The sequence below is a fragment of the Apiospora phragmitis genome (assembly GCF_038363925.1).
Source record: "Apiospora phragmitis strain CBS 135458 chromosome Unknown utg000014l:1.0-1827420.0:1.0-1829600.0, whole genome shotgun sequence".
In the NCBI taxonomy this organism is placed as follows: domain Eukaryota; kingdom Fungi; phylum Ascomycota; class Sordariomycetes; order Amphisphaeriales; family Apiosporaceae; genus Apiospora; species Apiospora phragmitis.
In genome coordinates, this window is record NW_027117414.1 from 1,683,950 (window position 1) to 1,711,518 (window position 27,569).

General features: G+C 49.4%; 8 protein-coding genes across 8 annotated transcripts; all 8 read left to right on the top strand.

Annotated features, from left to right (window-relative positions):
• Positions 1 to 26: 26 nt before the first annotated feature.
• On the top strand, positions 27 to 1,954 carry PG994_015148 (glucose-methanol-choline oxidoreductase; the record flags this gene model as incomplete). The annotated part of the gene is made up of 3 exons (XM_066866557.1): positions 27 to 200; positions 333 to 772; positions 799 to 1,954. The coding sequence occupies 3 exons, from the start codon at positions 27 to 29 to the stop codon at positions 1,952 to 1,954; spliced, it is 1,770 nt and encodes a 589-aa protein (XP_066708233.1).
• A 1,831-nt stretch (positions 1,955 to 3,785) lies between these two features.
• Positions 3,786 to 5,780, top strand: PG994_015149 (uncharacterized protein; the record flags this gene model as incomplete). Its single annotated transcript, XM_066866558.1, has 2 exons — positions 3,786 to 3,883; positions 4,658 to 5,780. The coding sequence occupies 2 exons, from the start codon at positions 3,786 to 3,788 to the stop codon at positions 5,778 to 5,780; spliced, it is 1,221 nt and encodes a 406-aa protein (XP_066708234.1).
• A 3,857-nt stretch (positions 5,781 to 9,637) lies between these two features.
• Positions 9,638 to 9,940, top strand: PG994_015150 (uncharacterized protein; the record flags this gene model as incomplete). Its single annotated transcript, XM_066866559.1, has 1 exon — positions 9,638 to 9,940. The coding sequence occupies one exon, from the start codon at positions 9,638 to 9,640 to the stop codon at positions 9,938 to 9,940; it is 303 nt and encodes a 100-aa protein (XP_066708235.1).
• Positions 9,941 to 12,819: 2,879 nt separating this feature from the next.
• PG994_015151 (uncharacterized protein) lies at positions 12,820 to 13,044 on the top strand (the record flags this gene model as incomplete). The annotated part of the gene is made up of 1 exon (XM_066866560.1): positions 12,820 to 13,044. One exon carries the CDS (start codon positions 12,820 to 12,822, stop codon positions 13,042 to 13,044), a length of 225 nt encoding a protein of 74 aa, XP_066708236.1.
• Positions 13,045 to 13,661: 617 nt separating this feature from the next.
• PG994_015152 (uncharacterized protein) lies at positions 13,662 to 14,173 on the top strand (the record flags this gene model as incomplete). The annotated part of the gene is made up of 2 exons (XM_066866561.1): positions 13,662 to 14,066; positions 14,150 to 14,173. The coding sequence occupies 2 exons, from the start codon at positions 13,662 to 13,664 to the stop codon at positions 14,171 to 14,173; spliced, it is 429 nt and encodes a 142-aa protein (XP_066708237.1).
• Positions 14,174 to 16,601: 2,428 nt separating this feature from the next.
• On the top strand, positions 16,602 to 17,316 carry PG994_015153 (glycoside hydrolase family 18 protein; the record flags this gene model as incomplete). Its single annotated transcript, XM_066866562.1, has 2 exons — positions 16,602 to 16,785; positions 16,832 to 17,316. The coding sequence occupies 2 exons, from the start codon at positions 16,602 to 16,604 to the stop codon at positions 17,314 to 17,316; spliced, it is 669 nt and encodes a 222-aa protein (XP_066708238.1).
• A 7,322-nt stretch (positions 17,317 to 24,638) lies between these two features.
• Positions 24,639 to 26,329, top strand: PG994_015154 (uncharacterized protein; the record flags this gene model as incomplete). The annotated part of the gene is made up of 3 exons (XM_066866563.1): positions 24,639 to 24,952; positions 25,325 to 25,341; positions 25,845 to 26,329. 3 exons carry the CDS (start codon positions 24,639 to 24,641, stop codon positions 26,327 to 26,329), a joined length of 816 nt encoding a protein of 271 aa, XP_066708239.1.
• PG994_015155 (uncharacterized protein) lies at positions 26,323 to 26,592 on the top strand (the record flags this gene model as incomplete). Its single annotated transcript, XM_066866564.1, has 1 exon — positions 26,323 to 26,592. The coding sequence occupies one exon, from the start codon at positions 26,323 to 26,325 to the stop codon at positions 26,590 to 26,592; it is 270 nt and encodes an 89-aa protein (XP_066708240.1).
• Positions 26,593 to 27,569: the final 977 nt, after the last annotated feature.

The following is a 27,569-nucleotide window of genomic DNA, read 5'->3' on the forward strand; positions in this document are numbered from 1 at the left end:
TACCTGCTCTCTGCAATCTCGAGCTCATGTCTCCTCCATCAACCCACACCCATCAGTCGGCCGCCGAGATGTTGCCCGTAGACTACATCGTTGTAGGCGGCGGCACCGCCGGGCTAACGGTAGCATCTCGCCTCTCGGAGGACGAGCACGTCCAGGTCCTCGTGGTTGAGGCCGGACCGGCTCATGACGACGACCCTCTGGTCTTAACCCCGGCCTCGTGGCCGCACAATATGGAAAGGACGCATATGACTGGAACTTCTCCTCTATCCCCCAGGTAGGCTCCCTCTGGAACGTCGCAAGATAACTTGGAACGTGGACTCACGTACTCGCAGGCGGCTCTCCAAGGTCGTTCGATCAACCAAGCCCGAGGCCGCGGGCTAGGTGGCTCTTCGAGCATGAACTTCATGATGTGGCTCCATCCCTCACGGGCGAGCATGGACGCGTGGGAGAAGCTCGGCAACCCCGGTTGGGGTTACGATGGTCTGGCGCCTTATTTCAAAAAGTCGTGCACCGTCCATCCGCCTTCCGCCTCGGCCAAGCAGATCGCCGGGTTGGGAAGCCCCCACGATTTCAGCGAGCCCGGCAACGGCCCGGTGCATGTTTCCTTCTCGGAAGGCTACTCCATGCCATTGAACAACGCGTGGATGGAGACTTTCTCGAGTCTCGGCTACGCCGTCACGGCGGACCCGCGCACTGGGAAGGCCGTTGGCGCATTCCAAAACCCGGCAAGCATCGACCCGGCGACCAAGGCGCGGAGCTACGCGGCCAACGCGTACCTCGGCCTGCGGTCCGCCAGAGGCCGAACCTGACGGTTCTGACCGACGCCACGGTGAAGCGCATCATCTTCGAAGACGCCCCGGATGGGCCGGTGGCCAAAGGCGTCGTTGCGCAGACCAAGGACGGCGAGACGACGCTCTCGGTCAGATCCGAAGTCATTCTGGCGGCGGGTGCCTTGCAGTCTCCGCAGCTCCTCGAGCTTTCCGGCATCGGAGGTCGCCAAGTCCTCGAAAGATGTGGCATCAGCGTCCTCGTCGATAACCCCAACGTGGGCGAGCGTCTGCAGGACCATGCCATCGTCTGCCAGAGCTTCGAGGTCGGCGAAGGCGTGCCCTCCGGCGACGTCCTCCGGGATTCGGATCTCTTGAACACCCTGGTTCAGCTCTACTCGTCCTCGCAGGGCGCCGGGCCGCTAGGCCAGAGCAACATCAGCACAGCCTATATTCCACTGGTAGACCAGCATGGCATTATGTCGGCCGAGAATAGGAAAGCTCTCTTCGATACTCACCTCCGGGGCGCCGATGGCAGTTCGATGCTGTCGGAGGAATTTCGGGTCCTCCGATCCGTCGTCGAGCCACAGGATGAACCAACTGCGCAGTACTTGTTGTTCCCGTCCCAGATCTCCATCCCTCGGGAACCGGAGAATATGGCTTCTTACATCACCCCGGTCCAGCCCCAGAACTTCATCACCATCATGACGGTCCTCAACCATCCCTTCTCCCGCGGCTCGGTTCACGTCACCTCGTCGGACGTGAACGTCAAACCAGTCTTGGACCCGAGGTACATGACGCACCCTCTTGATCTGGAGATCACGGCCCGGCATGTTCAGTTCGTCGAGCAGATCGTCAAGACTGAGCCTTTCCGCTCTTCTCTCAAGGAGCAAGGTGCCAGGCTTCCCGAGACCATCGGTAATGACCTCGAAAAGGCAAAAGACATCGTTCGTCGCCGCCAGATCTCCGTGTTCCACGTCTGCGGTACTTGTGCCATGTTGCCCCGAGGGCGAGGAGGTGTTGTAGACAGCAGACTGCAGGTGTATGGGACGAAGAACGTCCGCGTCGTCGATGCCAGCATCTTTCCGCTTCAGACATTGGGTAATACCCAGTCTGTGGTCTACGCCGTAGCAGAGAGAGCAGCGGACTTGATCAAACAGGATCGCGCCGCACGCGTCTGCACCTGAGACCCGGAATTGGGCTTTTCTCCCACGCCACGGGATGAATCCCGTGGCGTTTGCTCATCTTTCTTCTACCCGGCTTGGTGGCTCAGTAATTGTTGATCCTGAGCTGCTCTGGTGACTGCTAGCGAGGACGGTGACTAGATTGGGGCCATCCTAACCATTCGGCTAGCATTAGTATTTATGTTGCTTCATCCTGTACCCCTTCCCACCTCATCTATAGGACGAGGCCTTTTTTACGCTGCTTTAAATTTCCGCAATACGGTATATGGTATTTTTGAGCTTCGGTTTTTTATTCGTGATTCTTCACAGCTATCATAAACATGTTTTCTATTAGCAAGTCTTCACGACTATCGTAGTTTGCATGAGCTCCGGGAAGATACAGCTCCTACGTGGCGCCTGTATAAAGGCGGCGGAGACTATCAACAAAACGCGTAACGCTAGGAGGAAGAGACAACAGAAACCAAAAAAGGGGTCGCTAGTCTGGTAGGTGAGAGCCGGTATAGTAATGTCGAGCATGTGAGCTAAACTCCAGTATTGGGCAGCGTGTATTTTTAGTCCAGCTTCGGCACGGTTTATTACACGGGCAATTAGGTAGATGTACCGAAGGCCTTCGGCTTACGGTATATTATCAATAACAATAATAATAATTTTCATGAGCTAAAGAATGGCTTTGGCTCTAAGGAAAGCCGGTACAGGCAGACTTGTCAGCCGTTTTTGGATCTTTTGTGTACTGCCACTTCAAAGACTCGAGGGTTGCAGTAGAACGGGAAGCCGTAATCGTGCTTAGCTCCGAGTACGTATCGGTCTGTAGGGGACGCTTTCAAGTATCTAATGTACGTACAGATTTGGCCAACGCCATTATCTCACCGCAATTTCTACTATTTTATTTAAATCTTGTATCTCACCTGACGAGCATGGAAATCTGAGCGTTCCAGCTTCAGCTATTCGGGAGGGGACCCAAGAAGTCCTCAAGTTTATCGATCATGTTTGACCCCAAATATCCTCCAGCTAGTTGAGTGGCTTGACTGATTCTCAGCTAGGGTTCGACGTCTCATCTCACTGCTGTGTGCTCGTTGTAAGCATTGGCTACAAACCCAAGCGCAAGAACTCGAAGAGCTACAGAAGCTCTGTGATCAGTTCCAGGAACAGATTAAGGAGCTCGATAAACAAAAGGTACAGCTCGAAATTATTTTAATGCAGCACCACGAACAAACAGAAGAGCAGAAATTATGTCGGGAAATAGTGGAGATGGAGCTTGACCAGCATAAAGATACTCTTGCCGAGAAGGTCAGAGCGATAGGGGAAAAAGACCGCGTTATAGAAACTCAGCGTTTTCTACTATCCTGTATTTCTGGAGATGCCCAGGAACTTGTTAGCATGGGATTTGATGGCGGCTGGATTTCAGCTAAGGCCGAGGACAAGTGATAAATAATATTATTGTTGGAACAGCTAGAACCAAAGCTGTCCATATTGCTCTAAAAGGGGTACCACGTGCCTGCGCGCACGAACCCCTTTTCTGCCTCATAAAGAGGGGTATGCGATACCCCTCGCAGCTGGCAGAATAGATAGAGAAAAACAACAGAATATAGCAATACAGCACGATTGAACCCCCACCGTACGTACGTACAGAAAGCCCATTCAACAATTATTTTATTTTATTGTGGCCCTAGCCCAGCTAGTTGTAGCTGTTGCCCTGTGAGTTAATTAACAAGCAAGTCAGCTGTAGATAGCCCACGGAGCGAGCTGTGAAGGCACGTCACCGAAAGCAGCGGAAGTGGCTGTATAGGTAGACTTGATTCGACTATCTAAGACGAAGAGAGGAAGGAAATCAGAAATGCTGAAGGACCAAAAAGTGCACTCATATAGTGAGTGGGTGGGTGAGCAGCCGTACACATTGCGTTCACCCAAACGCCACGGTGCCGTACCATCACAGTATGTACTAAGTTCTATAAGATACAGATTGTCAGCACCGTAGTAATTGTACTAACGCCTCCTGCCTATCTGGTAAATAATCATGCATCTGACCTAGACCACGTTCGTAATAAATATTTTCATCATATTTTGCTATATATATGTAATCTATATAATTTACAGTACTGTACAGTAAATGTCTGAGTTGAAACGCATGGTGGTCCAGATTACTCAGTCAGTGTGTGGTTGGATCAGACGAGGCGATTCAGTCGAAACAACGGCCTGGATGGCGACATTCCAGCCACGACTCGTTGCAAACGTGCGCGCAGCGTCAGCTAGCGTGTATAGACAGATCAATGGCACCTAGATAGCCTCTTTGGTTCTTGATCAATATGTAGCTCTAATCCACATGCTGCTACTCCCCCCCTTGTGGTTCCGACAGTCCGCCTTAATTTTCTATATATGAATATGAACCTTAACCTGGAAACTGTGGTGAAAGCAGTGTTAAAGCTAGATTAGGAGGAAGCTGCTAGAAATTCTGTACTTAACATTAGAACAGTATACATATGTAAACCGGTGACATATATGGATTTTTCCACTACTCGAGCAACCCACAACTAGCGTGGCGCTAATAAAGAGGTACAAAAAAGCCAAAAGATGCTTCTATCGTCATAAAGTATTTGGGAAAGGGGAGTTACGTCTATAAGTAGGAAGTGTTTCCCCGAGACAAGCTTATTCGTAATATTATCAAGATATCATCCTCATTCTGAAAGATGGCTCCAATGACCTCGATAGACAAAAAAAGAAGAGAGACCGCCAGGCTCAAAACGCTCGGCCTAGGCTGGAGCGAGCACTACACAAGCTACAACTGGATAATTCCAACGAGGAAAACCAGAAGCGTATTGCCTACTTAGAAGCTCAGCTTCTAAAGAAAGACCAAGAGCTTCAGGAAGCTTTTGACTCCGAGGAGTTCGAAGTGATGGAAATCGACGTAGATAGCGATTCCGAAGATATAAAGTCCGAGCCTACCAGCCCTCGGCCTAGTAGTATCGACGATGGCCTAGACCCCGACGGAGAAAAGCCGCTATTTTCTCGTCCAGGCCCCGCATCTGGGCAAGAGGTCACAACGGTGGGCTGGGTCAGAAATGGACGTTACTATATCAACATGTACGGAAAGAAGAGTGCGGCGAAGTATCGGCTGGACAAGTACGCCGATAGCGCCGAGTACGAAGACGAGCCACCTGCGGAGCAGAACATAAGCAATAGCGAAATCCGATTTGGAAGTGTGAAGAATCCCAACGGAAGGCTTAAATATACCAAGCGGCATATTGACGGTCTTTACGGAGTCGCCTGGAATGCGATTAACAGATCTGGTGCCGACGCAGTAGATTTGATCGATCCAGATGAGTTGCAGATGCTGGACGGGAGCCTAGGAAAGAAGCGGTGGCCTGACACGTACGTTCTGATCGCCTGGAACATTGACGGGAAGATTCAGAAGAAGTGGGAGCCGAGATCAGCGCTCCGCGCCCGATGGGGAACGAAAGAGGCCGACATCGCCATCCACAAAGCGGCTGTAGAGCAGGAGTGCAGATATGAAGAAGCAACCACTGGAAGGCGTCCGCAACTCAGTCGGTCGCCATCCGTAGGTCTTGCCGATAATATGGTGAAGAACTTCCGCCATCAGTCCATCCCGGTACGGTCCCACAATCCTGCATTTTATCATACTCGATTTTCCGAGGCCGCACCGCCTAATAAAGTCAGCGCTCGGGGGGGCCCGGCCATGACCAAGGAGGAATTCATCGCTTTTTATTGTGAACTGGCTGGTGCTGCCAACTTTTTTGATCTCGACGTCAACACGCAGCAGAAGTGTGTCATAGCCTGGGCTGGTGTACAGGAACCACGCCTGGTAACGGTTTAGTTGGATTTTTAGCCAATTTCTTACCTCGTTTTTCTTTTCATACTTGATCGCTTTTATCCATTCCACTTTACTTTATTTCTTACGTTATATTTCTTTTAGATGTACCTTTAATATCTATACGTAGTAGGAGTGTGCGAAATATAGATAGAGCAAAGTGGTTCGAACCCGATTTTCTTATTCTGCTATTTATAGATGTTGCGTCAATAGTTAAGGTTTATGGGCTCGTAATTATAGAATCTTTTCAGAAATTGTTATTCGTACTATTCTGAAAGATTTATTGATACTGTGAAGTAAAAGGAGGACTGTGTGTCAACCTGTGTAATGGGGCTAACGCTTGGCCTTGAAAGCAATGAATAGAAGCCATAAGGGCCTTATCACTGGCGATAATGGCAGGCCAAACTGCATCGTCATGCTGAAGTATGTGACTGAAATCCAGCACTCCGCCACTTCCCAGGCCAAAGTTCCAATCTTCCAACTTGGGGATCGTCGATTTTTGAATATTAGCAGCTTCTAAAAGAGAATATAGGTAAAGTAGAAAGATATAGTGATCCCCTAGGGGAGTGCGTAAGGTGGATATTGTAGTACTTATCCGCCTAGTGAATCGCCGTAGTATAAACTCATTTTTACCATTTCTCCACGAGGTATCTTGCTAAAGGCCTACGACATAGGGAAGATACGAAACAGGAGACTCTATTATTATCGTGGGTATCCAATCTTATGTGGCAACACACTATAGTATAGCTTAGCACGAGATGGAGGTTTTGGAATGCCCTACGCACTCTATACAGTGAGTGTATGTCCAGAAGAGATGATTTGGTATGCGATCAGACGCCAAGGAATTGTATATATTACATGAGAAAGACCCGATAGATAGATTCAAAAACCAAGGCTTTGAACTCCCGCCATCTCGGGTCTCTACGGGAGACCCTAATGCTCACAATTACTATATTGTGGGTAAAAATAACGGATAAACTGTAAACTAGCCTTACATACATATATGTTGCAATTCATTTTACGGTATGTGCTGTGGAGACAAGGCTACCCAAAAATGCTGTCCTATACAATAAAGGCCCATCCCGTAATGGCTCCCCGTGTTTGATGGATGATCAGAGGTCACACAATTACTGTACTGTACCGGATTCGCCCGGCTATTAGTGTGTGGGTATGACATGTGTAACTTGCTAAGCTTTTAAGGAGCCATCTTTGGCATACTGCCCTCTTTTCTTCTAAAACCTTGGGCCTCCCTTCAACTAGGGGTATAGTAGCCATATTTGGCGTTCGTATATGCCAATCTATTTTGCGCTACTTATTCCGGTTAAAGGGAGCCGGTATCCGAGCAGTAGTCACAATATCTATCGCAGTGTTAGATTAACGGGGGTCGGCTATCCTTGTTCGTAGTTATCTACAAGGGAAGATGGACTTGAAGCCAGCCAGAGCAAGTAACCTTGAGAGAAAAGAGTGGAACATTCGTTGTCGTGAGCTCCTATCAGAGCATATATGTACGTTAATGATCTATACCTATGGATCCGCGCTAATTGGTCATAGATGCTCGAACAGGATTGAAAGTCGAACCCTCGGGGGTCCGTCTTATCACCTCAGAAAGGGACCCATATTCTTGGAAGCACCTTGACGAAGCTAGCCAAGACCTATTTACCAAAAACCTTAGTGACCATTCTATTAACACCTACAAAAGACTCTGCGATGGAATTGGGCGCACATTTGAGGCCGTGGCCGCGAGGTCTACCTCTATAGCCTTGGTCGATGGCGCTAGCACACGAAGGGTTGGGCCTCAACTTCTCTTCTACCTAGCCACTTGACTAATGGTCGTTAGGGACTCGCTGATGATATAAGCTTCAGTTCTCGCATCGAGCGACTAGTGAAGGAAAACCAGCAATTGAGAATACAGGTCGCTGAAGTTAATGCACAACTGGAAGCGGAGAAACGCCGATATCAAGTTCTGACAGAAGATCTCCAAGACACTAAAGGTCAATTGAGACGAACCCTGCAACAGCTGCGTCGGGCGGAGGAAGCGGAGAAAAGCCTGAAAACCTCAGCGATTCATTATATGCAGGGCGTTAGAAGAATTCTCCCACTGGTAGAGCAGTTACAGGACGAGGGTAGAACACTTATTAATAGCGGTACTATTAAGGAAATAGAGAAATTATAATATATATTATAATCTAGAAATAGTAACGTTTATCTATGTCCATTGACATTTCCCTTTATATATGCTATAAGTGCTCTACCGAGCTCGCTATTCGACTAGTCACCGACGTCGTCTGCACAACGTGGCAACAAAAGGGCGTCGCCTCCCTCCTGCTCAATATCAAAGACCCTTGCGATACGGTTAACTACCGCAGGTTAACCGCCACGCTCCGTGCGAAAGGACTGCCAGTTTAGGCCTGCCGATAGGTCGAAAGCTTTATCGCAGCTCCTAATAACGTATCTATCGATCTTGATCTAGATGAGTTCGGTTCTTGATAAGAATGCGCCAATGCTACTTGATGACTTTTGTCCCGCCAATATGAACTAAAAGACGTTTCAATCTTATAGACCTTCCGCCCGAACTGCGAAATTATACTTGGGAGCAAGCGTTGCCCGATCGGCGTGTTCTTCGTATTGTTGTCTACAGTGTAATACACACCCATTCTTTTGCTTTGCTCGCGCGGCGGTACTCCTCTATGTGTGTGTAGACAACTCGGCCTGGTCCTGAGGTATATGCCCATACAAGGCACCTATAAAATCTCCCGATAGGAGAACCGGCGGACGGTCGCTAGCGCCGCTTGCTTCCTAGTCCATTATATAAATCGCTCTCGAGGCGATCCGCATCATGCTTCCTCTTCGTCCTGACCGCAGACACCTGCCGATGCTTGAGGGCTGGCCGGGGAGGGCGCGGCGAAAGCCAACGATCATGACACGTTCGCGCTCCACGTTCGCCAACAGGTTGGCCTCGCGCTCGTCGCCGTGGCACACTACCCAGCCCTCAGGCGTCGCAAGCCGCGTGTACAGGTGGCAATTTTGCTGTAGGCACTTGAAACCATCCGACAGTATCCCCCTGCAGACGAAGATGTAGCCGTATGGCCGGAGTTCGAGTTGAAACAGCAAGTCTGTCGCACTCCTCTTCGCCCACCTACCTATTTCTAAGGAATCTCGACATGGATCTTCGCGCAGCTGTTCACTGACCAGGCGTATCAACTTGGCAGTGGCAGGGTGCCCCAAGCCATCTCCGCCAGCGACACGATGCGCTAGCACATTCGGTCAACCGTCGTCGAGCTGCCAGCCCCTCTTGAGGCATAACGGTTATGCTTGCGAGCAGTATGGCCTGGTAGACGCTGGGTGGCGCGTCTCGCCATCCTCTTCGGAGCTGCTATTGTATCTCCCAACAATATACATAAACGTTACCAGTTGACTCCATTATTTCTATGGCTTGGTCCTATGCATTTCCTTTGAGTTCAGTGCTACAGTATGTACAGTAGTCTATGTATATATTGTACCTGGTTGTCTGTGTTCGGTATCTTCTGAGTCTTGCCACTATACCTAAGATCACTCAACAAACCCGACGCACGTAGTACGTATAGTAGTTCTGAGCGTAATCCATAATTGGCTTCAATTAGCTTTTGGTACATTGCTAGGCTGTGGTGGGAATGTCTGTTAGTGCCAAAGTGAACTTATTGCATCGGTTTCAGCAGTACAGTACAAATCCACTCCTGGATGTCGTTTTCCTCTTATTAACCAAGCGAGAGGCTGGTAGTTGAGGCTTAGGTATTAAGCCCCTACAGTGTTGCACCGTATGTGATCATCTTGAACTTTACGTAAAGCTGACCGGTGATTCTTCACTAACGGAAGTAGGGTTCATGATGAGTATAGACCCGAGACCGCGATCGAGTTTCTATTCCGACGAGTTCCAACTTGACGACCTTCTTCATCGACTTTCCGAACAAACCTGGGAGCAAGAGGTATTCACGTTGCAGTTGCTCCTTCAGGAGAACGAGGAGCTGTCTCGTGAGCTGTCAGGCCTACAGAGGCGCTGGAAGCTAGTCTACAAGGCGATGGCAGTTTCGGCCGAGACTGCTAGTCAAATGAACATCATGATAAAGAGATTTCAGGAATTGCTCGCCAAGGAACAGAACAAGTGGAAGGCAAATTTTACGGCATTTTAACATATATCAACTAATTACTACTGTCGCACAAACAGGAATAAAGCAGTTATAAAAAATAAAAGCGCTAAACATATTTTAAGTGAAATAAACTTAATAAGCTTATACAGAGTTACGACTTTTATGTGCGACAAAAGATAAGAAATCATTCGGCTCGCGTGATGAAGTAAATAGCCGGTATGAGTAAAACCACTACCGTGGAATCCTCATGCTACACACGAAGTATGTAGGTTCAGCTCGAAAGTGCCTGGCGGTATAGGCCGTGCTTGGGTGCACTTCAGTTCTGGTTCATTCTGAAGGAGAGCCACCAAAACCTGGAGGTTGCTCTTAACGTATTTACTCATACCTTGAACCCATAGGGCCGAGACCCCAGGTGTCATTTCAGGCCCTTGGATATCGAGATTCACTTCAGGATCTTGGTAGCACTGACTACCACATAACACCATGTAAAGAAGAGGTTCAGCGGCTTCGTAAGCCTTGTGCCGAGGAAAAAGGAGTCAAGATTATACCCAATAACGATACCGTAAAATTATTCGCTAAGTATGAAAATAGTTTTCGAGATTGGCCCGCTTCGTTTCTTGCTTACGCTCCTCCTGACCCTGGCCGCTCCACCTATGATGTCGTCATCGGCAAGCTAGCTAGTGTATTCGAACAGAATCGGAGCTTAGCACAGCTCCACTCTAGGACTTAAAAGAAATATATTAGAGCATCAGCAAATGTACATATATATAGGACTCCATCTTCCTAGTCGATCCAGTATATACTAGAACACCACTTCAGTACCCCCAAAAACCAAGTTCTGATTTCGCAGCCTCCCTATAAGAGAACGGTTTCGTAGCTTTCTTATTAATTATACTAATTAGCGAAAACTTATTTTCCAGTTTTATATAAACCCTAAATAAATAAGATAAATAAACATTCCAACCTTAAACACCCTATAATACTACCTACTTTTCGACCGGAAGTGGAACAATTACTACGTATTAACTCGCATCCAAAATCCAACCCTAGTTCCTTCGGTTCCCATGTGGCGATACACGCGTTCCGGTTATAGAGACAAAGGCTGCAATCGCGCTCACACCAGCCCTGGCGGCACTTGGGGCAATGATATGAGTACTTAGAATATTCCTTTATGCAGCTGAGGCAGAACGAGTGACCTGTACAAATATTAGAGCTCGGCAACAGACTGGCAGCTAAATGAGATTCACTCACCACAACGAAGCACGTTCCATTTCACTGGCTTAGTAATACATATATCACACCTGCCGACCCATACTCGATGCGTGTTCTGACGGCCATAAGAAACGTGGAACTTTCGAGGACAGCACAATCTCGCCGTAGGCCGACAGGACTCGGTAGTGTCTTCTTTCTTCTGCGGTTCTCCGTCACTTGGTTTGAAGCATCCAACACAGATGAACTTCTTCTGTCAGTCTCGGGCAAGGTGATGCACGGGGACAATTCAATGGGACATACGCATTTGCAGGATTGTAGAATCCACCCTTGCTCCGAGTATTCGTGGCAAGAAGCACAAGAGTAGGGCTCTTCGCTTGTGAGGTCAATGATGAGGCGTTGTGTGTAAAGGTAGGTCACGTCGTCGTCCGAGACGGACGGAACAGTCGTGGCGCCGATGAATGAGGAAGCCATGGTTTTTAGATAGGTGCGCATCAAGTGGGAAAGTCCATAAGGTCCTTGGGCGTCGACCGGCCTTTATATCACCCTCTGCGTCGTCAGCGACGCTCGGGGGCGCGAAACCCCACTACGAACAAAGTGCACCTGCCGGCTGCAGTGGGTAGAGCGTCGATACTTAGCCGGTTTCAGGCCGGTTGCTCGAACGAGGATTCACCCTCTTCTCTCTCCTCTGCGATCACGGGCAGCCTTATGCTCTTTGACGGAGAGGTTAGGGACAAGAAGTCGCTACGCCAGCCTCGCCTTGTCGTTCGAAGCATGCGAGACGTAGGGACGCAGTTACGGCGGCTAGGTAGCTTGCCCTCCTGGCTTTCAGCGCAGTCAATCACCTCGCGTGTCTCGACACTATCCGGCTTTCGCATTGCATTAGTAATTTATACGTATAAAAGGAACTAAGTAGTGTGAACTATTGGTTATGAAGACCCTAATATATATAGCATAGTCCTATATAGAGTGTGTACATATACTGTACTGGTACCGAAATAAATGGTCTCCGGTCTCCGCTCGGCTATAAGTGCCATATTTGGCGTGGTGTATTAAAGTAGTTTGCAGGAGCTAAATTTGGCTACCGCTAAGACCGACCCTGCCATTCGCTCAGCCATGCTGATCGGGATAACCCGCAGCTTACTCGTAAAAAGCTTATTCCGACGACATCCCGTACGTACATACTTTTCTGTCCGTGGCTGCTCTATGTACCGGCGCCCTCGGGTGTGTTAAAAAGACCCATACTGGGGACGGTGGGATCTATGTAATAAAACGGGCGATGGTTCTTTCTAGCACAGCGTTTATACGGCATTTTACTAGATCCATGTACGACTTTGGGAAACATATATAAGTATAATATGATTTCCCTTGTCACAATTCCTTTCGCCTGCTAACTCCCACACCTTATAAGTTCCGAACTTAAACAGTATAACAATATCTCACGGCAGACTATTTAGTTTGTTAGGAATTCTACTTTCGAGTCTGCCAAAAAAAAACAGTCGCTATGTGCGGCGAAAGGGTCTGCAAGGGGTTCCCTTGTACGGACTGCCTGGTCCTCACAGACACGCGTAGAACAGGTCGTCTGTGTCATCCGAGTCCATGAACATTCTTTCTACGGGGTCCGAACACGGACCGGAGATGATGAGTCGTTGGGTCGTCTCGACCAACAACACCAGCTGCACTGGGTTTTCTACGACGGGATAGGGCTCAGTATGTGGCAGGAATGCCAGCAACGCCCTCGCCTCATCGACGGCGAGCCAACCCATGCGATCGAGGATGTCGTGGCGCACTATCAAACCAGCACCGGTTCCGTCTATTACGCGATTAAATGGGCTGGCTACGAGTGTCCCACGTGGGAGCTGGAAAGTGACTTGGATGGCTGCGTCGAGCTGTCAACGCCCTCGTGCATGCGACTGGCTCCAGTTCTGGAGGCTTAGCTCGAGCCTTAGGTTACATATATATCGTAGCCGTCTCTCTTGAATATGACATAACTGTTCCTTCGTTCCGCAGATATGAACGAGTACGATTACTTCAAAAATCTTTCCAACTCCGTATTGACTTCGCGCTCTCTTGCCATGTTGGAGACCGCTGTGACAATTATACAGGCCCGCTATACGAACTTCCGCGTAGTAGACGACAAGCCTCGCCACGATAGCTTTCTGCCCCCGGATTCTTTGACGACAAAGAAGCGGAGGCACCTACCTGCGAGCAGAAATGGGTTGAATATGAAGCTCGACTTGTGCTCGCCAGGCAGTCACTGGATGAAACTCAACTTCCCCCCTCGTTTTGGGACGTAGCCAAAGGGAGCCATCTAAACATGGATATCGTAAGTGCGTACCTGGGTCTTCTTCGGGCCAGGGATTTCCCCGTCTACGTTGCGGAACCACGGCCGCTTGGGTCGATACGAGATCTCCTGTCGGTTGAGGGCAGACCCGTGGTCATCCCAGTTGAGTACGGCGGGCACTGGTCCTTTGGGGTGCTATATCGCGATTGTTTCCATTGGTATGATAGCGGAACAGCGATACTGACAAAACCTTCCTTGGCTCGGGAGATTATGGAAGGGGCTCCAGAACGCTTCTGCATCAAGTATGCAGAGGTCGGCCCCAAAGAGACTCGGCCGGAGGACTCGGGCATCTTCGTGCTCCTGGGCATTCGCTCCATAATGAATGGTGATCCGCAAGTAGGCCAGTCGACTGCGGATAAATTGATCCCTGTCTTCCGTAAGCAGATTTTGTCCGAGTTGGCGGTCGGAAAGCTCGATCCAGATCTCCAAGACCTAGAGAGACTCTGGCTCTCCGAGTCAGGAGAGGCTTCGTCGTTCTTCGATGATGCCATATTTGGCGTAGAAGGCGAATCTCCCATCGCCCGTGACAATCAAGACAGCGACGCGGAATCACACCCTGAGCCGGTGGAAGGCGCGGTACTAGAAGCTTCGACGGTAGAGCCCCCCTCATCCTCGGTCAGTGGAAGGGTCCATGTTCGGCCACGCGGGGTGCGTGGGTCTCGTCCGGAACCGCAGGGCGTGATGACTCTGCTACCTAGGCTGCCACTGCTGGACCACCGTAGAAGCATACTAGACTCGCTAAGTGGTGCGTGTATTGTGAGCCGGTCTACGCAGTTATCTGCCGATACGGGACTAGCTATCCTGTGGTCTTGCCTCTCTGGGGCCGAATCGAACAGCGAGTTCCACCGGCGTCGCAATATGGTCCTGTTTTGTAATACGATGGACAAGCTAGCTACCGCCGACGCCATCACTCATGCCATGGGTTACCGACCGAACCGCGCCACCTTGAGAGAAATGCGGGCTACGCACTCGCGTTTTGGCTTCTGGAGGGATCTGTGTCATCTACTGGCAGACTGGGGCGACGCTAAATACGTTCTATTGTGCGCCATCCCCGCTCGTCTCGCAGTCCACACAATGGGGGTGGCCCAGAAAGCCAAGCTTCTCTCCGATACGGAAAACCGCCTCGCTGACCCATCCGACTCATTTCGGGGTGATCTGTCGCAGGCAAAGGGATCTGTGCGATGCCATCGTAGCGAATGCCCTCCCACAGGAGCGACTAATGATAGATTTATACCCTTACAAGACACATGAGAAGCTGACAGACGAGCTATATAAAGTCTTCGTCAGCCTCGACCCTCGTGTAAAACTAGCCATACCTAGATAAGCTGAAAGCGGGCAGATGGTTGTTAGTAGACAGCAAGGCGCACTCGGGTTCAGATATTGTGTGCTAGAGACCGATAAGGATCTTATTACGCATTTTTAATTAACTAAGCTAGCTGGCATTGTAAGAATATAATTCTCCGGTGATTTTGTTTATTCTAAACTATAATTAACTATATATAGTTACTATGAATAAATTGCACGTAAATGTAAAAGACCGCTTGTTCACAGTGACATCTAGCTTATGGGAGCAATCCACGCTACCACTAGACCAGCCTTCAAAGAGAATCGAAGTGAACAAGCTGGCATTGTTCTACTCAACAGGATTGATATGTACGATACGCAGTGGGCGGCACCACTACGTCACTATCACCCTATTATTCCAGCTACAATTATTTGGGCCGAAGTTTTTTTTTTCTTTTGATTCGCGACCCTATGACTTGGTAGTCGCAAGACCAAACCAGGGCTGTCTATGTTAAAATTATATAGCTAGATCTAGCTGCTCATGAGTACCCCAGGGACCGGTTCTAGCAAATTTCATATTCATTTACATCCTTACCGTCACCCTGGGGGCCATTGTGACGGGGTATCAGATGAGGTAAGGCCAGGGCAGGCTCGGGAGGCCCAGGTTGGCCCCTGCGGAGGTCCTTATATATACCCTTCTTGCCCCTCTGAGGAAATGGAGAAGAGGCAAGCGTCAGTCTTGCCTTAACTCGCACCCTATATGGAGACTTGACCTTTCGACCCAGTGACCGTGTGCCAATACTTAGATACCCTATTCACCTTCACAGCTATACAAAGAATATGTCGGATCATGGGAGTACATAATAATGCGGAGAAGGTTAATGATAGAATCCATTTATATGCGTAGGTAGAATTTTATGGCGTTTCTTTCTTCCGTTTACAAATCTGTATAATAATTTACGGCTAGCGCTATAGGGGGCATCTTGTGTAAAGGGCGAAACTCCAAATGCGCCTTTAGTATGCACTGTATACAACGACCGCAATGGGTTCGCCTCCCAGAACGGGTTATAGATATGCCAAACGCCGATAGCAGCGCCGGGCGCGCGCAGCAGTGCCACGGGAAGCATCCAGTTATGGATGGGGCTCTAAAAGATTCTCCCATCCGGAAATAGTATAACACACTAGGTCTCGGCTATGTATTTAATCATCTTCCCGGGCAGACTTTCTACAACATACGTAATAACAGGTCTCAGCTTGTAGCCAGTTTACTGTAAAATGCTTATCATGAGACGTTTATTTGACCTGTACATTTTGGCCTTGTTAGCAAGCAGTATTTCGAATGCTGCCGGAGAGCTTGTCACGGAAGAGACGGTCCCGCTCTGTACTTGTGCCAAGAATGCTTCGGGAAAAGCGTCCTCATCAACAAGCCTGCAGATGCTGTCAGAGACCTATTCTAACAAACCGGCACCTACGACATCAACTACGTACTTGGAAGGGACGTGTGACGAAAGCTCTTCGGCTATATTGAATGGTCCAGAAACTGCGTCATCCTCGACGACTGTCTCCCAAAGCCCCCAAGCCCCTTCTACGCCAGGAACGGCGGCATATAAGTTTGACGCCGATGCTAGGGACAATATTGCGGTATATTTCGGCCAGACCAATCTGACCAGCACGACTAGCCTCCGCACAATGCGCGAATGCCAACATTGACATTGTCATCCTCGCATTCGTGACCGAATTCGACGCCTCCACCCAGAAGTACCCGACAGTGAATTTCGGCGCCGCCTGCGGCGGTACAACAAACGCTATGGCGCTCTCGGCCCCGGGATTATTATACTGTCCACTCATCGCGGCCAATATTACGGAATGTCAGGATCGAGGCAAGAAGGTCTTTTTGAGCATTGGAGGCGCCACCGGCCGATTCTCCTTGCCCACCAGCCACGATGCGGAGACGTTGGGAGACACCTTGTGGAGCCTTTTCGGACCCGGGGCAATATTGACCACGACCTTCGCCCATTTGGCGATGTAACGCTTGATGGGTTTGACTTTAGTAAGTATTCGGACTCCGGCGGTTCTGGCCAGGCTGACTAGCGCAGACATCGAGAGTGGTGAAAGCGATACTTTCAAGTATCTAGGGACAAGCCTACGGGAGAAATTTGGATCCGACCCGTCGCGGCAGTATTACCTCTCGGCTGCGCCACAGTGCCCCTTTCCCGATCGGTCTACGCCTATGGACCTAGTCAACCTGACAGATTTCGTATGGGTCCAGTTCTACAATAACCCCCCCTGTCAGATTGGATCCGACGGTTTCCATTCCTCTCTGAGGCAATGGTCTTCAGAGCTCCCTGCAGGTTCCCGCCTCTATGTTGGCGCACCCGGGTACGAGGCTGCTTCGCCCGATACGTACAATACAGCAATTTTGTCGCCTAGCCATATGCAAGGCATTGTACGAGACGTGGTTTCTCTCAATTTACCTAATATTGGCGGCCTCATGTTCTGGGACGGACCGGAGTCGTTGGCCAACTCGGAGGGAGGCGGCAAGAGCATTGTGGATTATGGGAAGGCAGGAATGAGAACGTAAATAAAACAAAGGCTTACATTATTTGCCATCAGTACTATAGGGTTTATATGGCGTTTCCACTACCATTCCGCATGGTTACTTTTTCGTTTTATAGAATAGTGAAACGGAGCTTCTTTGTTGTTAACATAAATACACTGTAGGCCGAAGGCTTTCGGTAATTAGTTCATGTTTAAAAGCAGAGATTCATAGATCGTGAAAGCCGTTATAAAAAACATGCGTTGGTGTACGGCCTATTTGTTACACGCCGGCGTTTAGATAGCAAGTCTTTAAGTTCGTTAGATATCTGTTACCACGAGGGCTTAAGATGGCCAATCAACTACAATTCCTAAAAAGGGCGCAGTATCCCCGCATTTGAGAATATCCCCCAAGCCCCATACTATATACCCTGGAGGGACTTGAGACAAGTTGCCGATACTTTCACCGTAAAAATATCACGTATTAACTTGATGCAGTCTTAGCGAGAGAAGTGTTTGATCTATTAGTCTCTGGTAAAAGGTTTACACGGGTCATTGATATAGTATATAACCATTTCGGACCTCCGGCTATACCTCTCGCTCCCGTGGTAAGGACTAGTCGGAAGGGATACGCAATAGAGGTGTGTCTTAACGCAGGGTGACTTAGCTGACTCAATTAGGGTACGATCGGATCAGACCAGGCGACTCAGCCGAAACGGCCTAGAAAGCAAGGCTCCGGTCATGACTCGAATTGATTGTGCGTGCAGCGAGAATTAGTGTATATAGATAGAACCATGACTCCTAGATAGCCTCTTTGACCTTTTATTAATAGCTAGCTCTAATCTACGTGCTGCTACGCCCCTATGTGGTTACGACAAAATGCCTCCTCGTAGTAATAATGTACCGCTGTCGGGATAGAACCCGGTATTAAAGCACTGCTAATAATAACGTCAGTTTGGTTATCACTTCATAGGATAGTGTACTCAGCAGTTATAAAGCTGGCTTAACTTCCCGAAACCAAATTCCATAACTGCTTTATAAGCAGGACAATTTGAGAACAGGCTGAGTAAGTACTACAGGGGAAGTCAGGCGCACATTTACCCTTGAGCCACCTAGGCCGAAAAATGTCGAAAGATCAGTATACCGATTATAAAATAAAGAACAAGCGCTCTACCGCGATTCCTTTCAGAGGAACTCGTAAACGGAGGGGCGGATGGTACGGCTGTGAACGAATATGTCTTTAAAAAACTGGTCGTGGTGGCCAGAGGGACGCCTGTGGAGTACCCCGTCTGCAGAGACTCGACACGAGTTGGCATCAAACCCACGGCAGATGGCGCAACAGCGGGCAATAGCGTCTGTGCTCCATTTCCGCTGCCACAGGAAACGAATATCTTGCTACAGCCGACGACGTACTGTAGCGTACAATTTCCCATTTTCTATCCAGGCAACAAGGCGCTACTCGAACCTGTAGCCAGAGCCTTCTGTACTCTATTTATATTCACATCCTGAGCCATCTTTTTGTCGGGTCCAGATCTGGCGCTTTATTTTAGTGAAGAAAAAATCCACTAAGAGGAGCCCTCCAAGTGAGGGCTGGTCGGGTTAGTTTTGGACTCTCCCAGGCGTACCTTGTGATTAATCAAATTATGGAGTTTCGTTTCTGGGCTGTCTAAACAGCACCGCATTCTAGCCTCTCTTATACATATGTAAAGCCCTATAATTACTAGCTATCCGAGCCACAACTGAGAGCCGTTTCTAGCGAACATAATGCTTTTGAAAACTGCATAGATAGTGGTTTTCCATACATTTAGGCTGAATTTTAAATACTGTACAGTATAACGTTATGTATTCGTATCTTGTTTCGAGCTTAGTTGACCTGTTCAGCCAGATAAGAGGCTGATTGGACGCGTGGTACCCCCCGCCTGCCGGTGCCTTGTTCGGGCCTTTGAGGGTAACCATTCTCCCCCTCCTAGCCAATTATATTGTTCATAAGCCATAATACGCGAACTCTAACTATCGCTGTGATTCGGCGCTCATTGGTGCTAATCCTGTTTTTGGCATACAACTTTGCCGCACGAACTGTCGCGATGGTCATGTATCTATAAAGCCGCCCTCGACCTTGAGAATTGTCCCGATAAACAAGGGCCCAACCTTTCATAGACCACTCCATAGCTACTCTCTTGCGATGTCGTCAGCTTCTACACTCTACAATCTTATTATACTCGGAGCAGCTGGCGCTGGCAAGACTGGCCTTGTGGCACGATTCTGCTCAGGTCGCTTCGTCGAACAAGTAAGACATTTGATCAAGGCCAGCTACATCCATACTGACCAATGCCTCGCAGTACGATCCAACGGTCGAAGACTCGATACGGAAGTCAGTAATTGTCGATAAAGAAGCATGTATTGTCGAAATCCTGGATACCGCTGGACACCTTGATGTTACCCAAAAGCGTGACGAATGGATTCGACGTGGCCACTGCTTCCTGTTGGTATATAGCGTTACATCACGTTCGTCCTTTTCGCAGTTGGAAGACATCTATACGAATATTCAAAAAAATGGGCGTTCTCGGGCTCTCGCGTACCCATAATAATCATTGGGAACAAGTGCGACCTCGGATCGAAACAAGAAGTGGCGACGAAGGAGGGTCGTTCTCTCGCGCTAAGGCTGGGCTGTCAGTTCATCGAAACTTCGGCCAAAAACGGTAAAGGGGTTCAAGAAGCGTTTGGCCATGCTATAAGAATAATTCGAGTGCGAAAAAAAGCTGCTAGCCAGCCACACGGATCCAAGCGGAAAAGCGTTCGCAGTGCTTTGAAATGGATTCGTTCCCGCTACTTCTGCTGCATCTGAAGCGGAGGAAGTGACTTTTTCTACGTCATCATTTTCATAGGGCGGAAGCGAGAGACAGGCCATGCGATCAGTATATATTAAGAAACCCGAGATTATGTTGTACGGCAGATAGTTAGCATCGACCAAAATGCCGCAGCTATATCCAGATCCTGGCTCTGTTTGACTAGTGCTCAGTACTGACTAATTACGACCTCGGTTACTCGTCCTCGAAAAGACTCTCCTCTCCTTCCAGTCTCATGTGTGATTCTTGTCTATCAGAGCACAGTTCGTCGTACTTCTCCTGTAGCTTCGCTGTTTTGAGGATCAGAGAATTCAGTTTGTCCATACTTTCGCGCTCACTGGATATCAGCCTTCTGACCGAGGTCTTTAAAGTCGTTTCCATAGTTCTAAGTTTACTGATTGTTGAATTCAACTTGCTCTCTTCAGCTAGCGCGAGGATATGTCGGAATTGACTGCTGCGTGTTAACGACACCGGTGTTGGCGATATAGGGCAGGGTAACCTACCTTTCAGTGACCTCATTACCAGTATGCAATTTTGCCGTGTCTTGCTGCGTGGCGTGATCGATAGTCGCAGAAATATGGGATATTTCCTTCTCCGGACGTCTCGTGTCTGGTACCACCTTGTCAAGCCTGATCCCTAAGGTAGCCAGTGTGTCACCGAGGCTCTCCTGATCAAGGAACACGAGACCACCCTGTGGATCTCCGTTTCTCATGGATTCGTTCACTCTTCCGATAAGCTCTTTCAATTCTTCGGTCTCGAGGCCATCTTCCGGAGTGTTTGATAACCATATAATTCCGAGTTTTATGATGGTTTTACCTAGATATTGGATGTGATGCTTATTTTCCATAGCTTATATGACGTATTAGTATAGGTTGTGCAGGATCGCAGAGGAATATAAGTTTATTTTCTCTATACCGTACATGATTTAATTGTGCTATTTATAATCACAGTATAAGGAGAACAGTATGATATATAATATATAAATTAACTATACGGCGAGGTTTTAGATTATAATAGCTGTTATCGGATTATGAGCTAGTTTCTACCGCGTATGTACGTAAGCCCTTGGTGGAAAAATGAAGTATCGAAATCCTTAAATGGCTGAAAGATATAGTAGCTAACGTACCCCAAAAGTGTATAACTAGGAGCCGATTACGGCTTATATTAAATTAGCAAATATGCAAGGCAGTATAGATATAAAGATCTTCCCATCCTACATAGTAAGTGCTAACAACATTATAAGGGTTTAAACGAACTGTAGCACCTAGGGAACCCGTTGAAATGAATACACGATCCGTTATACCCAATTTAATATATTTGAGTGCCGTCGTTATCTCTTTATACTTTTCCTGTTCTATTCTTCTAGACAAGAAAAACCAAGAGCGGGGAATTATAACGATTATAGTACGAAATATGAGTCCAGTCCGTAAAGCCGTACTTATCTTTTCTTAGTTCGATGGTTTGCTACCTCGCGGCATCCAAGTACCCAGCCTCGAAGGTATCGAGCCCACGAGAGCGATCGCACCAGTTACGCAACTCGTTCCTGCTGCTGGGAGTGCTGCTACGGCAGCGGCCTCTAAGGCGCAAGACGTAGCGACGGGGCCTGCCGCCGCGGCTTCTAGCATGGCCAGAAGTGGCGTAGCAGAAGTTCAATCGGCCGCCGCGCAACTCATACCTCGGAACTGCTCCGTCGGGACTAAATACATCTGCCTGGGATATAGTGGTCATTCAGACTGTACCCTCCTGCCTCCTCAGAGCCCCGATGTATTCGTTGGTCTGACGTCCGAAGTGGTTGGACTCGAAACCATACTAACAGATATCAGACACCTACCGTCTTTGGAAACAGTGCTGATCGTGGGGACTGTTCTTGTCTGCCTTTCGCTAATTGGAATGCTTCCCTTGGTTCCGTTTGCTCGGTATATCTTATTAACTTTATCCTCGCTCGCTTTTCTTCTGTTTCTGCTCTCGGCAACTTTCGTATGGGCAACAGTGCGTACGATGGCGGAATTAGCCACGGCCATTCATGCAGAAACCGAGACGGGCCCCCTGTTCCTTGCGTCCATTGTAACGTTCTTCAGTGGCCTATTCGGTATGGTAATCGCGATCTTTGTTTTCTGGCAGTAGTATAATTAGTACTTTAGAAAGATACAATAAATTCGCGCCATCTCTCGTATCGAGATACATGAATAGTTCAATAGCTTCTATGTCTTTAGGTCTAGTACTAATTTCCATGAACTCCATTAGACCCTAGCCTAGTCCTATAGCCAATAGGAGGGATTTTCTTGGCGCTGAAAATTATCTGTAGTACCGTCCGGCGTTGGATTAAGAGTATTACATTGTGGTTCAAACGGTCTTACTGTAATGTAAATACGGGTTGGAAGACAGACGTATCAATAGTTGAAATGGGATGAATCCCTCTTGTTACGTAGGGCCAGTGCCCCACCAATGACGGTAGATAGTTAGATACCAGCCAGAAGGGCCAGAAGGGATCACTCATCCATCTTAATCAAGCCCGAGGATGCTAATACAGATCTATTGCACCCGCAACAAGTCTAAATGACGCTAATATTTCAAAGAACACAAGTACTCAGAAGCCAGCCCAGATTCGAACAATAAAGGCATTGAGCTCCCTAACCTTTCTTCTACACTAGAATAACAGTAACTCGTTCCAAGCCACAGCCTGACGCAGCCTCAGCTAACCTGGATTCATCAAGAAGCAGTCGAGAGCGGCACTGGATGGACAGACAAAGGAAACTCTAAAGTGGCAGTCCTCGCTCCAAAGTGTGGTATGAACGTCGAGCCCACAGACAGACAAGTAGCCACCAGGTCGTATGCAACATATGTTATTGATGTGATCTGCAGGATTAGCCCAGCCCTCTAAACATGGGTCGCATACGTACCAATAGCTGCTGAGTCGTACTCTGGGCCGAATAACCTAGCATGGTGGCGCCAAAGGCGAGAACCCGAAGCACATTGTGAGCAGCTACATATGACCTCCGCTGCTGCATGTCCTGGGCTATGCGAAGCCACTCCCAGACTAGCCAAAGCCGAAAGGAAACCGTGGCTACTTGACACAGAGTCCCACTCCAGGACGCTGCTAGACCCTCCGAGACAACTCCAACTGAAAGGCACAAGCAGGCTCCCAGGAAATGCAAGCAAGAGGTACAGGTGCGAATGGTCGTTGTCCGAGACTCCATGTTCCTCCTAGAAGGAGAGACTTCTGACTGTTAGGAAGCCAAAAAGGGGATAGGTTGGGACGGAACCTACTTCTCGAAGCATACTCCACAGTAAAAGTGCCAGCAACAAGTAACGAAGCCAGAGATCACATCCTTGCCAAGATAGGGCCAGAAGGGTTACCGAGACGGCCGTTCCAGCAGTTGTTATGAAAATAAAGCAGGCAATGAATGTATACCGATAACGGACATTCAGTGGCATCGGCGAGGAGACCTCATTCCGCAATGGGAGACTCCGAACGGCATAGCAGTTCCAAAGTGTAGTGAGAACCTCGACGAATAATGCTCCGCTGACAATGAAAAGTCTAGAGTTGTCGGAATCCATTAGAAGTTGGTACAAACAATACTGAATGTATGATGACGGCCGAGCGTGAATTAGATACGAGTTAGAACGTCGTAGGGTTAGAGAAGACACAAGGGGCCATAGGGCCTTTATATCCGCCATCGGCCACCGAAACGTCCTTGGGTCTTCCTGCCTCATATGATTAATCGCTCAGGGAATGCGCCCGACGCACGGTAGCATTTTTACAGTAGAGAAGGGTCACCCTGTACTCGCATCTTGCATGAAGTACGGTTGTCCGATCAACGTCCAGCCAGCGTATCGCTAGTTACGTTCGACTGTACCGGGCTTGGGAAAAGGGGCTACAAAGGAGCGTGCCGGAGATGCGTACTCGTTTCTGGGCGGCTGCCTCAGCCTTCGTCCAGATCGGCTATCCAGGGGCCAGGTGAGTTGAGTAGCATTACCGTCATGGTCTCCACCACAGCTGTCAGACATTTTGGCTTCGTTCTGGAGTGTGACGTCCACGGGGCTCGATGGTGATCATTGTTGGGGTCTCCTGAAAGCAGCAGGTGGCCTTAGTGGCCCGGTCGTAAAGTGTCCAATGGGGGACTTCACACAATATACCAACTCTCTTTCCCTCCAGTTCCTTGCAGCATACTGTGGTTTCCTCCCCTGCCTTAAGATCTGGGGTATCCTTTACGCCCGGGTATAAAATGGCTTTGTCCTGAAGACCTTTGGTCCTTTCCACCGCACGCAGACTGATCCCCTGTCCCTATATTGCACCCTTCTTTACCATTAGCAGACAGTTCTGTTACACCCTTAAAAGTTTGCTTCGATGCGAGTAATCAAAGTCGGTAGAAGTCTGGGGCTCTTCTCCGCACCTTCTACCTATGGCCCCATTAGCTGGACAGCTACTTTGAACAGACGCCATATATTGTACCCCTGGATGTGTACAGCTCGGCAAGGCAGTAAACAGACATCGTGGGTAGCGGCCAGCATGAAAACAGCGATGCGCCCGACGACCGATGCTCGTCTGCTCGTCTGGACGAGGAGGGCCGTTGAGCGCCCCGCTTCTCGCGCCCTGCCCCCGCAGGGTCTCCTGCTGCTGCCAGTTCTTCGCCATCCTCTTTTCTTCCGTCTACACCCTCCCCTCGCCGCTGTAGAGCGCGCCGTCGCCATACACACTCCATCTTTTGCGTACAAGTCCATCTATGCCTGCAAGAAGGGCAACGCCTCCAATGCAGACGGGCGAGGAGAGGAGAAGTGGACACCACATCCACCACACCAAACCACCGCGGGCGCCCAACAACAGCAAAAGCAACAGTACTGCTCGCTTTCGCATGGCTCGCTGCGGCTGCGGTTACCGTCCGGCCGCACTCGACTATTCCATCTATGTCTTGTTTTGCTACATCTGGACGCGCAGCGTCTCTTCCTCCGGGGGCTGACTCGCCCACTGCCAGTTGGCCACTTGTCGTGGTCACGGCCGTGGTCGCAGCGGCGGCGGTGCCGCTCAGCACCGAGTTCTGCCAGCTGGTCTTCGCCAGATTGCCAGGAAACACTACTAATATATGGAATCCCCGACAGGAACGTACCAAGGGAAGGGGAGTGGCTAACTGAAAATGGGGGTTATAAGGGCGTTAATAAATTATGGGTGTGGATGGGTATGTGTATATATACGTACTACTATTAATCAAGTCAGCCAGATAAGGTCAGTAAGGTCAGATCAGTTAGGTCAAATTAGAGGAAAGGGGCAACATGTATTACGATACAGAGCCAAGGAACACACAACCCCATAAAGCGACTGTGTATCACATTCCATATTTCAACCTAGAGCTTAGCATAGCCGTCGAGGGCAGCCGCGTGGATATCTTGTCCTATCGTAGTTCCCGTCTCTTAAATGGCCTTCGTCGGAGCCTTTATTTCGGTTCTCACTTAGCCGCGCGCTCTGCCTCCTAGTCCTTCTAGATCAAACATCAAACGCACTTGCAATCCGTTCCGCCGGCGCTTGTCACCCCAGTGGGCGAGTATGTAAAGTGCTTCCTAGTAAGGTGACGTGGAAGGGATTGAAGGTGGCAAGGAAGTGAAGGTGGGGTGGAATTGGCGGCTGAAAAAAGGTGCGGCCAGCTATTCATCAAATCAGTTAGTTGGGTCAGGTCGGTCAGGTCACCTACCAGCTGGTGCATCTGCTATTACTGTACTGCTGTGGCTGATCAAGTCAGGCAAAAGTCGGCGTGGAGTGCCCTGGCCCAAGAACCCCCAACCCCCACCCCCCACCAATCTCGCAGCCTCTTTACTCTCAGCAGGCCTTTGAGGACCCGCGGCGGCGGTTCTTGTTGGGGTTCATCTACCCACCTGAGCCTTCCCCACAGCCTCGTCATTTGGGCGCACGTCGCCTCCAATCCCACCAAGCCAGCAGTTCGAGACCCGAAACATTGTGTATCCCGACAACCGCTCAGATCCTCCGGTGGCAACGTCGTGCTGGCTACCGCTTACCTCGTTCCTCGACCTGCTATCTCCAGCGAGCCGGTCCCTGCTATCGTCGCAGCGGACTGTCGACCCTCGGACGCTCCCGACCTCGAGAAGCTTCTGGCCGGCAAAGTGATCCGCAAGAACAATGGCCACGTCGCAAGCGAGGCCATCGACAAGTTCCTCCACCCGACACCCACCGCACCTTCCTCTAGTAGATCATTGAGATGCTGAAGCAGCTCCTTCGCCATCGGCCTCGTCCGTCCTGCCGCGTCGCCTACGCAACCGGAACACGGCCCGGGTCGCGGCTTAGGCCCACCCGCGGCGTCTACGAGCCTTGCCCGTGGCGCTTCATCCTCCATGCCCGCACCGCCGTGATCTTATCTCGGCTAGGCCACCCCCACCACTGCACGTCCGACGACCCCCGACCGAGGTACTTCATCGTCGACTCTCGCCTCTACCGTCCCTACCAGGACGTTGTCCCGGGCCACGAATAGCCTTTGACGCGTTCGCGACAAGTGGCTGTCCTGGGTCCGCCAGGGGGCTACACCAATGAGGCCATCCCGACTGTCGAGTCTGCCCAGTCGGTCGAAGACGCCGTGCACATGCTGGCTCGCCCACCTGACAACTACCGCGTTGGCTGCTTCCGGGAGGTCAACTTGGACCAAACCTACGACCGACTGCGCCGAGACGAGGTGCAACAGTGCGAGGGTCACAGCAGGGTCGCCAAGTACATATTAGAAAACCTTTGGGATGCCAGCGTCCGCTTAGTTATCTTATTAATTAGAATGCGTAACATTTCCCACAAAAGGTTTATAATATGTATAATACTTAATATGGCCCCTAGACGCCCACGTGGTGTATGTGTGTAATTATAGACTCCAATTTCCTATCCTTACTGCTTCCTTTATTCGCCCGTCACGTTTTAATTAGTATTACTTGTTTCTGTCCGTCTTACTAATAATATAATGTTTTATTAATTAGATTTGTTTCCCGGCCGCATTTTCGCAGCGTGAGTCTCCAGGATGAAATGTCTCGGAAAGACGGTGGTATCTTCGTGCGTCTTCAGTCAATTTTAACCTTCTGTGCTTCCGCTGCGGCCACCAACAGCAGGTCGGCGTTGCACTTCCACTCGGGCTGGCAGACGTTGCAAAGGCCCCGGGCCTCGGTGCGGCCCAGGAGCGTCCTACGCAGCTGCGTCACCATCTAGTCGATGTGTAGGAATCCGATCTGGCTGCGAAGCCGGGTCTGGGGCAAAAGGAGATGGAGAGACCGTAGTGGTATCTTGTTAATAATCACCAAGTCGGTTAGTTACTTTTCTTATAAAATAATTATATAAACTCTAGAGAGAAGGGGACGTACTAGCGCGTGCTATCGATCGTAACAGTATATTGGAACTTGATAAACGTCTTGTCGCAACCTCAGAGGGGTATAGCAGCGTATAGATTAGAGCTCCCTATTGATCAAGAACCAA